Below are 12,420 nucleotides of genomic sequence, written 5' to 3'. Positions count from 1 at the left end.
CACAGGTTAGGTCAGTTCCATCTGCATCGTGGAATCAAACATACACATAATGTCAAAATACTGATTGTTCCCTTACAGAATGGCCACATTTTTAACAAGCATTGACTACTTTTTTACAAATCTGATGTGTAATTATGGTTTATTCATATCTTAAACCGGACTGTCTCATTCTCTGACTGACCAGGAGTACCTGTCCATCTATTTCCCACCTTAGTCTCTCGGATAAGGTGTGACTGCCTTTTTTCCCCACCTGGGTACAGTCTGTTATAGCAGAAACATACAGATGTGAACACTGATGACATTCAGAATATTAAAACTGAGCTAACTTCCCAGAATCTGCTTTGGATTACACTTTGGACAGGTAGATTTTTGGCTTGTGGACAAGCTTCTGTGGAGGTTTAAAGGTGAGGGTCCAGTTGTTTTGGTTTTTGTCTTTTTTTAAAAAACAAACAAACTAGGTTTCCTCCCCAGTGGAGAGCAGATTTGTCCTATGGATTCTGCCAGTTGTCTCACAAAGATGTTGTTTTAAAGCAGTGAATAGTGGAGGATCAAAAACCAATTGGGGGTCTGACAAGGCTAAATGCTGTTCTACCTGACCTGAAGCCACTGGATCACAAATGACCTCTGATCCCAGCTTTGTGGAGAGAAGTGGAGTGATCTAAAAGAGCTGTGCCAATTAGTAGGAACCGCGCTGTATGAGACCAGAAATTGTTGGGCCAGGTGAAAGGAACATGAGGCTTGAATTAAAAGATTTATTTTTAAAATGTTACAGCATAACTCTCAATACTGGTCAGACTTCAGCTGATTCTGTGATGGTAGCTACCTGTTAGCTTGATGGCTTGACACCATGAAGTCTAGAAATAGACTATCAGAAAAAGTCAGAAGGCTTGCCATATTTTATTTAACTTGCCTGGCTGATTTACCTTAGAATTCACCAGTGTAGCCAACACCTTGGGAATTCTGAGACGTTGCCCTTCTAACTTCCTTACGTTTTACTGCCACTAAGTATAAAATCTTAATTTGAAAGAACGTCGGTTTTGCGCAGAGAAGGGAACAGTTAACATGGTCAAGGTCCCTGCGTTCCCAGGCGTGAGAAAGGAAGGAAGGAAGGAAGCAAAGAAGGTGTCTCACGGTCCCCCAGGTGCTAAGACAGTGTTCCCCATCACACTCCCCTCTGAACTCAGGTACCAGCCAAACTGCACTGAACCCTTGGTGCTCCCCAGTGCAGTGCAGCCTTATCCCCTTGAACAATACAGAGTCTTTCAGGATATGGATTAGGTATCGGTCATCCCTCAGTGCCAGGCTCAGTGCCTTTGACATCATAGGTAGTCAAGAAAACTGTGGAATGGAGGAACCAATAAATAAGTAATGAGTAATTGTATCCCTTTTTTACAGTATTTTCTTTCTGTGCCCTATCAATGTCTGAATTGACCACCACGTCATTGTCAAGTTCCATTGTCATCTTCAGTTATGAATTAAAGACAAAAATTAAATCCTTGGTTATATTTTTTTAAGCAAAGATTTCTTAACTGTTTTCCAGCTGAGTAGCTAATGTCAGGCTTCTTCCTGATACAAAGCAGTGGTCCTCTAAGAATCTGGGTCTCATTAGAGTTTTTAAAACCAGCTCTTTAATTTTTTCTTTTTAAACTTTCTTTTTTGACATCATTTTAGATTTGCATGCAGTTACAAAAAATAATACGGAGTGATCCTGTGTACCCTTCACCCAGTTTCCCCATGGTAGCAGCTCATAAGTATAATACAGTATCTCAACCAGGAAATTGACACTGGTACAGGGCACTGAACTTACACAGGTTGTGTGTGTGTGTGTGTGTGTGTGTGTGTGTGTGTGTGTGTGTAGACATTAATGACATACATTTTTTCAAAGCCAAGAAACATTATAGTTTCAAAAAAAATCTATGCCTGTAAAATGATAACCTCCCTTTTAAGTAAGTCGTTTCAAAAGCACTTTTCTCATTCATGTTTTCTGTACTTGGAATAGCCAACATCCTGTCTGCTCTCAAGGTCACAAGGGGTACTTATTGGCACGCTTACTCTGCAAGTGAATGAGCAGCAGCTGTGGTTGGAATTGGACCTCCTCCCTCCTCCCCTCCCCCACTCCTGGAGTGTGCAGGTACACACACACACACACACACACACACCGATTTTCTGCTGCTTGCCTTTTTTTATGCCTGAGTACCTTGCTGACAAGTGCTAATAACAAAATACCCAGAGAGAGTCCAGCTGAAGTTAGCATACATTAAACATTCTGAACCTGTCCTTTTGCTCATAGATTGTGCATAATTAATAATTAAACAGTTGCAGTTGTAATGGGTTGACCTTCCTGAACTGTTCATTATTCACAAGGCAAAGGCATCACTCAAACTTTTTCCCATTGTCCTTGGCTGTTCTCGAGCGTGCTGCCTGCCTGTGTTCCAGTTGTTTGGCGAAGGGCTGACCAGGTAGTTACTGAAACCTCTGAGACTTGGACACAGTCCTCCTTGATGGCCAGAATTGCTTCCTGAAATGGTTATGGCAGCTATTTTTATGTAACAGTTGCCTGCTCCATAACAAGATCCAGCTCGTGTCCCCTTAGCAGGTCTCTAAAGTTGATTTGGGACTAGAGTCTCAGGTTAAGGCTTTTGGTTAAGGTCGTGTCCCCTCTTGAGTTCCCTACTCTGCTTAGAAGATCCATAGGAAAGCACGCCAACAAAGCCCTTACGGTGAAGTATGGCACCCAGGGTCTTAAAGAGCGTGACTTCTATTAACAATTTAGAGTCGGTTTCGGCCAGTCCTGAGAGTTACCTGTGTAACCCCTTCTCCAATTTGTATTTGTATTTTTGAAATGTATTTCTTCATCTGGCCTGAACCCATACATATTTCACAGAGAATGGTTTTGATAAGTAGCAGCAATTACTTGACGAGGTCCTTTGAGCCCCATGGCATGGTTCTCAGTGTCCTCCTCACCCCATGGTGACTGGGTGCCTTCCCTCCCTGGGAGCGTCTGTGAAACCGAAGCAGCTTTCCTACCAGCCTCCCTCCCTCCCTCCTTGGAACACATTTGAATTACATCAGGAAATAGGCAGGTTCTTGGAGGTGTTTTACATCCTGCTCTAAACTAACTTCTCATTTTAATTGCTTAAAAAAAACGATACTTTAAAATCCTCCAGTGTTAGTGCCCACTGTCAGGAGTGTTCATTTGATTTCCTGACGTGTTAACTGCCTGTGGCTTCTGCGGGGTTGGAGGCCCTCCCAGGACTCCTTTGCCCTGTGTTTGCGTGGCACTCTGACCACCCCTCCGGGAGTCAGTCTTCTGTATCTCAGAAAATTCTCCTTGGAGACATGGACTTCAAGATGGAAAGAAAGTATGTGGCATTATGCATGTGAGATTACAGCTTCCCCCTGCATCTTTGATGAGTGATTCTTTCCAGGCACCACTGAGATGAGAATCCACTCTCTGTGGTTCTGCAAAGTCGACTTGGGCTGGCATTTTCACAAGTGAAATAAATTATTCATGGGTACCACCCAGTGTTCCTTAGTTTTATATTATGAGGAACTTAACAGGCTACAATATCAGGTCTTAAATAAAATTAACTATCCATGCAAAGATGTCACATTTCCTCGTTTAGTGTCTCATCCGTGTTAAAATGACATCTCCATCAAGTTGCCTAGTCTATAATTCATTAATTTACTCTTAGTGTTATACTTTGAAATGAGGCCCACACTAGCATCGTGTTTTTTACCAGGATCTTTGTAGAAAACCCATCCAGAATTTTAACCATCTTGGTAAATATTCAGCCACATTAAGACAGTAGGCTTTTATTTTCCTAAACATTGCATTTTAAAGCAACTGATACTCAAACACTTCTAATACTACAGCCTCCAAAAATTTTTCAGGAACAAATGACTTAGGGAACTATCTGATCAGAGTCCATAATTTTTGTACTTCAGACTTTGAACTATCTTTTTACTAATAGTTTTTGAGACAGTAAAATGTCATTTCTTGAACTGGACCTTGTAGAATCTTGCAGGCTTGGTGATATATATGGCTTTCCTAAAACAGGCTGGGCTGAAATTGATATCATGTTTTATTTTTGCTCTTCAAACCGATGGGACTTCTGTGACCATTTTATAGTACCTTTATCGAGGACTTGTCATGTTATTGGACTTGTCATGTTATTGCGTGCCTTGTTTCTTTTGAGCAGACGATTTCATCAGATATACCCCACCCCCGTTTTTCATGTCTTCTCTGTGTCATGCCTGCATGTAATCCTTTGAACTTGGCAAGATTTTATTTCATTCCCATTTTCCTTTGTTTTCCTTTCTTCTTCGAAGCTTTTCTCTACTGATGAGAATTTTAAGTTTACGATTACTAACCTCTTCCTCTGGATGAATGAAGTAAATTCAAAGGCAACAGACAGGCAAAAACTAAGAAACATTTTGTTCACATTCCTTTTCTTTTAACCTCTTTAGGATTTGTGGGGAGGGGAGTGTTGGGGCTGCTTTGACCCCCTCGGTTTCTTTTGATTCAATTGTATTTTCCAGCAGTTTCCAATTGTTTGAATTGGAAACAAAGCCTTAATAAGAGTTCTAGTTAATTTTCTGTCTTGTAATTACCGATCTCATTTTTCTGATAATTGGCCACAGCAATTATATGTATATTTACTAATCACATAGGGGGCTGTGCGATTGTATCTATCTGCCACCATTGATAATGACACGCATATTGCAGAGGTGCTTTTATCATCTTCTTTTTTCCACTACATCAAAGCCATTTCCTCTCGTTCTCAATAATGAATACATGCATGCATTTGACACAGTTGTGTGCTAGAGAAATTGTTTGGCTCCCACCAAATGCTGCATGCTCTGAGTTTCTTGCCTGCAGCGCTGGAAGGTTGTATGTAATGATATATTGCTCGTCCAAATGGCCAAAGCACAGTGAGATTAAAATAAGTCATTCCTTTGTTAATTTAAATAGGTGCATGTATCATACTTTGCAGGGCACTTTGTGTAGGGATGTCAGGGAGGAAAAAAGCCGCCGAAAGGTATTTTTAATAGCAAATGAGAATAGATGAGAATGGAGTCATTTGCAGCTGCCTACTTTATGTGGCTCTCTTGTTCCAACTGTAGGTCTAATGAGATGACTGTTAAAGTACTCTGCAGTGTAATTTCATTACATCCTGAGCCGTTACACTATAAACACAGTGGCACTCTCTGTCATTCTTGGAAAAACTCCTAAATTCTTAAAGCCTTCCTTTGCAAATCGTAATGGGGTTTGCTCCCTGTGTTACATGGTGGTTGTCACATTTGTTGCTTTGTAGTTTTCTCTTTCGAGGGCCACCCACTTCCACCCCAGTTCTGTTTGGTGGTCAACGGGGGAGTTTTTCATTGTGTCCTTAATTCACTGGCTTTCTCATATGACAAGTTTGCCTAGACTGGAAAATAGGCTGAAATTCTTTTTCAGAAAACACCTTTCCCTATAAAAGCCTTTCTGTTAAAGTAAAAAAAAAAAAAGAAAAAGAAAAATCTGGCCCAAATGATTCTATTGGGGGCAAATAGGTAAGGGCAGTTGAATATGCAAATAAATGTAAATAAAAAGGAAAGTGTAAATAAATAGTAAATCCAGTAAAAGAACAAAGGTCAGCGCAAGAATAATTTCACAGCTCTTTGTTAATTACAAGACCATTTGTGTGTTACTTAAATAATCATTAATTTCTCATTTACACTTTCGTACCTTCTTTCCTACCCTGTGGCTATCCTTGTCCTTTTTTCACCTCCCCTCCCTCTTTGCTCTCCAGTTTCTCACCATTGTAAAATGTGTGTGGCTTTAAATTTGGCATTTTACATAAACATGTGGCAGAGGGTGTAGGCAGTCTTTTTAATTGGATGAGGCTTTATTTTCCTTTCCACATAGTGTTGAATCCTTGTGATATACTCATCTTTACACTGTTACTTTGGTGGGGGAGGAAGGGCATAAAGAAAGGAAAGGAATTGTTGTGACTTTTGGTGACTTGTTTTTCCTCCATCCCAGGATTCACCCGTCCTTCCGGTTGGAGAGTTCTCCGAGCCATTTGTACATTTCATCACTCAGTGGTGAGCCTGTTTGCAAACATGCCATGCCCTCAATGTAAATGATACATGCCATTAACTCGCAGGCTCCGTGAGACCTTATGGCTCTCCCTGCTTCCTTTTGGAGACGGGAGGGACTTCGGGGCCTTGGGCAGATGGGGCAGCAAAGCTGAAGAAATTGTTTAAATTATGTAAACGTTATTTACACAAAGGGTTGTAAATGTACTTTAGAGGCTTTTTCCTGTGTTAATAAACTGCTGAGAATCGGGCTACTTCTTTGAGCACAGATACTGTTGCTCTCCAGTTGTTGTTCTTTTTGTTTTTTTTTTAAAGAAATACACCATTTTATAGCCCCTATTGAACAGACCTATGAAGCTTATTTTTATTAATGTAACCTCAAGTTACCCATAAAACTGTCCATCACTTAGGGGAAGCAGCATAGTTTATTAATTCATTGGATTTTCAGTAAATAACTTTTATCTTTGGTTGTATTTTAAATGCAGTACTGGTGTCCCATTGCAATGAATTTTGATGTTTGAAAGACTATGAAAAAATGGTTCTATTAAGCCCACTTTAACTATTAAAGAACTGAGAGGATCAAAGGGACCCTCGGACTCTCTAGGCAGCCCCTTGTCATTTTACACCTGAGGAAACAGGCATTTTTCTACCAAGGGTTCTTTTCCAGCTCCCTGCCTTTTTTCTCCCAGTAGAATGAGTTTTTCTTTTATTAGCCCCTTCGCATCATCCACCTCTCCCTGTTCGTTCGTTCGTGCATTCAGCAGCACTCGCATGGCCTTGGAAGGCCCAGTTGCTCCCCTGCCCTGTCCCTCACCCCAGCATGGAGAGAGAGAAGGAAATTGGGAGCAAAGGAATGACCACCCCAAAGCAGAGACAGAACCAACTAGAAACTGTTCTGTCCATGCTGGAGCTCCGTCATAACTACCTTCACTTCTCTTTCCCTCCACCAAATTCTTCATTTCACCACGCCTTCGGAGTCGTGTCCACTGGTGGAAAACGAACCCTTCGTTCCTGTGGTGCCACGAAATGGTGCCATCAGGAGTCCTTGCTAAACCAAAATGGTTGTACACTGCCCCTTTCCCCTCCCCCCGTGATCCATCTGATGATTACGCTAAAGTGAAACCAAGAAATAGTCCTTAATATAAATGTCAAGCTTTATCACCTTTTTGACTAAGTATGATATGTTACCGCTTAATAAAAGTGTCTCATACACTTTATATTCCATAGAAAAATATATAGAGATTTTCCCCCCAACTTTAAAATGTTATTAACACTATTTCTATTTATTTAAAATACATAATATCTTGTAGCTTTTAAAAACTATTTTCACTCTGCAAACATTTTATTTCCAAAGCGTGCTATGTTGGGAAAAAGCATACATTTTGGTTAAACACTGAAATCCTGAGCTCATTAATATTAGAGTCCTTATTCAGGAATACGTATTAATATTTCTTAATTTCCTTTACATGGAATTCCTAGAAACACTCAGAAGCACATCATGGCAATGCCCCATTTTGAAATGCAGAAATTGAAAAACAAACTGTGCGATTCCTAAGCTGCCTAGAGCACCTGGTTTGGGCACCACTGGCCCAAGATGTTGGATTTCTGAGAGGACCACCACGTTTATCTTGCTGTGTGGTCTGAGACCAACCTGGGGGTGGGGCCAGTTCTGGGCAGACAGGGAGAAGAGCAGAGAAGGTTTTGCCCTCCTCCTGTCCAAAAAATTAATCAGCTGTTATATAAAAGTTTTATGGAGACAGAGGGAGGGATAACCTGTGTTGAAATTTCCACAGATGTCAAGCTGAAACAGAGATGATAGTGGGTAATAGCCTTGTTTTCCCAAGAGATACAGCTACTTTGGAATGTCAGATTAGGACTGTTACCAACTCTCCTGGCGAGACAGCTTGAATTACTTGCTAATGGATGCAGTATTTGAGAGGTGCATATGGTTATTTATAGGGAAGGCAAATGTCCTTGATGTCATTAATGGTTCATAACTACGATTCTTGTTTACCAAATGATTATTAAATCTCCCTACTTTAAAAAAAAAAAAAGTACTGTCAGCAAATGCAGCGATTATATGAAGGGTTTTCTTCTTGCTGGTTAGAAGTTGCCTTACATAAAGAAAAACCATCTGTGTGATTTTCCAAGTAATAGAAGCAGCAATCTCTCTTCGTGACTTCATCCCACAGACACTGAGTTTTGTACAAAACGGTCCTTTCAGTCCCATGTGTGGGTGCTTCATCATGTGGCTGAGTACATGCTACAGCTACTTACGTACCTATTGTATGTAAGACATATTTTGGGTCAGGAATGTGATTCTTGAAGCAGCTTAAACTTAACTTTCCCAGAGCTGTTTTAAATGAATTATCAACTTGTAGCCAAAATAAATGCAAGTTGAGATACTGTAATAATAACCCATTTGTAATTTTGTAGCATTATCTAGATTTCCGACCTCTGTTATATGTTGTTATTCAATAATGAAAAAGGTGTTTTCTCATTTGACCTGATAGTCATGTTTCCTTTCTTATTGTCTTATCCCAATTACCAAAAAAGAAGTGTGTTGTTCCTTAAATTCAAGTTTGAAATAAATTGACAGCTGCATCAGGAAGAGAATATGGCTGCTTTTTTTCACATTCATTTCAAAAGTTGAATTAGGATAAATTTAAATTCATTCTTTATCTGTATTGCTGTATTGCAAGAGTAACTCAAAAAAAAAAGTTTGTGTTTCTGATTCATAAGATTCCCCCACAATCTAATTAATTAAAGACTAAAATAAAAGGAAGGGAATATATGCTGATGCAGGCATACTTCAGAGATACTGCACGTTTGATTCCAGAGCACTGTAATAAAGCAAGTATCGCAATGAAACAAGTTACAGTCTTTTTGCGGGGGGGGGGGGGAGGGAGAGGTGGTCTCGCCTTCAATTTGTAAAACACACAACATCTGTGAAACGCAACAATGTGAAGCGCAATGAAATGATTATGCCTGTCCTTTGGCCAGGAATGGAACACAACGAATTTTGAAAATATTCCAATTCCAGAGGAACTAGTCAGTGGTGGAAATTACAGCACAAATTTACAGGTAATATAGGTAACAGGCATTTTTGTCTCTTACAGCATGCGCAAACAGCCAAAAGAAAGGCCAGCACCTGAGGAATTGATGGTAAGTACATTTTTTGGTTACGTTAGTAATTCCCCAGATACGAATGTCTGCTGACATTCTGGTAAGAGGACCACGATGGAACTTGAAGCATCCTCCGGCTCCCAAAAGGCAGCAGTCGGTATTGACTTAATCTGGGCAGGGGGTTTTGAAGCTCATGTCCTCAGGTAGGAGTTTTTACTTCTTAAAAACCCACTATCGATGAGGGTAAGGGGGATCAAATATATGGTGATGGAAGGAGAACTGACTCTGGGTGGTGAACACACAATGGGATTTATAGATGATGTAATACAAAATTGTACACCTGAAATCTATGTAATTTTACTAACAATTGTCACCCCAATAGATTTTAAAAAAAAAAAAGCAAAAGGGAAAAAAAAACAACCCACTACCCTTTTGAAACTTGATGCCAAACTCTTTTCCTTTGCCTGGCACTCAAGGGTCATGAGTTAATATAGGCCACTCCTCGTCCTCATTTGCCATTAAAGCTTCTCAGAACTCAAGAGGGCTGGTAACAGAGAAGATAGTCAGTGTGTTAAGTTTTTCGTGCGATCCTCCAAGAGATTCTGAATGTGGCATGGGGTCCTCTTGGATTCATGTAGAAGGAAATTAGATTGGCTGCAAAAGATCAAGTTAGTGTGAATCTTTGGTCTTTCCTCGGGAAGAGACAGCTACAAGGCTGCTGGTGCTGTGTTCTCAGCTCCAAGGCCTCTTTCTTTGATTGCAAATGACAGTTCTTAGTCAAGCAGGGAGAGGAACAGAGACGCTCCCTAACAATTCCCAAATGGTCATTTATTTAGTGCAGATTGTTGGTTTGAAAATGCACAAGCTGTTAGAATAATGTTAGAATCCAGCATTAGTAAATAATAATTATAGTCTGTTCTTTCTGATGTTGTGAGTACCATTCCTGATCTTTAGACTAGTGCAGTCAGAGCAAATTCCAACCAATTGGCTTCCACCACTTTAAATAAGAAACATTTTACCGATACTGGTTCAGAGTTTTCATCCTTTGTATTTTGTCCTAATAAACACTCTAAGCATTCAAATTTCTGTATAATACAGATTTTATCCCCAGAATAAAATAACAGTCCGTGCCCCTTTTGCATCACGAGTACTTTCCAGGAAGGTAGTTTTCTGTTTCCTGTTACCCCTGGAGCAAAATCTCGGTTTTCAGGGTAGTTTCAAGTTAAGGTTCACCCCTAAAACCTCTGTGACTTGTAGCTGTGCGGGTTTCATGTCTAGAATAAACTGGTCTTGGGAAGGTGTCTCTTTGATGGTTGAGAAATTCTTGCAGTTAGTCACATTTGAGAAAACTTGGAACAGGTCCTAGACATAGAGACCCATTTACCTTGTATGTTGTTATGCTATGGCTGGATAGCTCAGCTATTAAAACAAAGGAGTAGGGTTGCAATGAGTTGGCCACTTAAAAATAAAACATCTGCAGATGGTACATACACCCCTAAAAGCATACGGACGGATGTGTTGGTAAGGAACACCACTGCAGAGTGGCAAGGGTGAGTACTTCCAGTGCCTTGGAAGCAAGTGGATGTGGGTGTGTGTGTGTGTGTGCCTATGTGTGTGTGTGGAGAAACAAGGGATATGTATTTCAATATATCTCTCTATAACTATACACCCTGCTGTGTGCTGTCCCGCATTTTTAATTAATAAATATCAATAAATCAATAAAACACAATGAAAAATGTAGTCACAGGAAGTACCGTCCTACACTTAATTTAACATTATTTCTAGTACTTCTCACAGTTTGATTTAAATGAATGGATTCCCTCAGGTATAGCAATAGTGAGGCTCCCCCGCCTTAGAAAGGACTCAGAGAGGAAGGAGGAAACAGTGAGCGTATAGGAGGCTCCTGTGGTCGAGGGGTTGAGCCCTGCCTGCCTTTGGCCAGAATCTGGGGCCCAATAGGCGATGGGAAAGGAAGTGGATTGTCCGTGGTCTGAGGACCTGAGTCACGTCCTAGGGACCCAGTCTTAAGGAGCCAGTTCTTGATTCCTTCTAGCATATGAATGGCTTTAATTTTTCCTTTTCCCTCTCTGCCTATAGCCTATTGGATACTGCTCCCATCTGGAAGCTGAGAGCATCCTCTGGAATGCATGAACTGGAGAGCCCATTTGTCACTGTGGGTGGGGGCCTGCCTTTCACAAAAAGAGCAGTTTATCTCCAAAGCGAGGTAACTCCAGCCAGCAGGGTACCCACATGGTCTGCACAGCTTGGGCTGCATCAGCTGTGAGGCCTGCAGGATTGTTGAGGTTTCCCTGTGGGCCTGCATTTTCTAAATCGGGGAGAAAAGCAGAGGTAGGTTGGGTGGAAATACTGAGAGTTACAGATTCAGCATCAGGAAGCACTTAAATGAACTCCAGTGTGGCCCTGACCACCAGTGAACGCAGCCAGTCCCAGCCTAAGTAAATCAGACTGCAGGGAGGGGTGGGCCATGGACATGGGGGGCACACAAGTGGTTTTTGTCTTTTTATTTGTTGGGGTCACCTTATATCCAGGATACCCAAGTCTTAAAGATGAAATGTACAACTCAAGTTTAGACCCTTGAGGTCATTAAAATCCCAGTGTTAGAACTCAGTTGTTAGCTGTTTAATTCTGTCTACACTGTGTGGTTGTTCCTAAGATAGTTTTCGGCTTTTGTGTTCTAAGTGGAAGTATTTTAAAGTCAGACCACGAAATTCCCTCAATGCTCCCATTTTGGGGAGGCCACGTTTCTGGCGGTAGCCATTAAGCTCCCTAAAGAGTTCACTCAGAAGTTTCATCGTCAGCATCCACATCGTCTTGGGGGATCTCAGAACCAGGTAAACAGTTGAATTCAGCAGATATTTATAGACCATTACGTGCAAAGTCCTGTGCTAGACTCAGCAGAAGATGTAAGGAGTACGCCACATGCATAGTGTTGCAAGGGATATGGCAAGTCTGCAAGTAACTGGAATACAGTGACGGTGTAAACAACAGCAGAGTGCTGTGGGATCTGTCTGGGGAAATGGGGAAAAGCTACATGGAGAAAGGAGCATTTGGAAAGGGCTTTTGGAGGGTGGATTGAATTTTAATGGAGAGCTTTAAGAGGACATTCCAGGCAAAGGAAACAGGCTGGGCACAGCAGAAGTGTGTAGGGGCCCCAGTGTGAAACCTCTGGTGCCTGCTAGAACAGAAATC

The 12,420-nt window shown here is 41.1% G+C and overlaps 1 protein-coding gene across 4 annotated transcripts in view; it reads left to right on the top strand.

Annotated features, from left to right (window-relative positions):
- Positions 1 to 12,420, top strand: part of MAP2K5 (mitogen-activated protein kinase kinase 5) — a 228,706-nt gene that overhangs the window by 182,546 nt on the left and 33,740 nt on the right. For 3 of the 4 annotated variants that reach the window (XM_033108520.1, XM_033108523.1, XM_033108521.1), the window contains 2 exons: positions 6,029 to 6,090; positions 9,204 to 9,249. In XM_033108520.1, coding sequence (XP_032964411.1) covers positions 6,029 to 6,090; positions 9,204 to 9,249 — 108 coding nt within the window. The remainder of the gene's footprint in view (positions 1 to 6,028; positions 6,091 to 9,203; positions 9,250 to 12,420) is intronic. The other variant, XM_033108522.1, reaches the window with a different exon arrangement.

Source organism: Rhinolophus ferrumequinum, chromosome 6 (assembly GCF_004115265.2).
Source record: "Rhinolophus ferrumequinum isolate MPI-CBG mRhiFer1 chromosome 6, mRhiFer1_v1.p, whole genome shotgun sequence".
NCBI classification, from domain to species: domain Eukaryota; kingdom Metazoa; phylum Chordata; class Mammalia; order Chiroptera; family Rhinolophidae; genus Rhinolophus; species Rhinolophus ferrumequinum.
The sequence above is the reverse complement of the archived record's forward strand: the minus strand, read 5'-3'. Positions and strand labels throughout refer to the sequence as shown.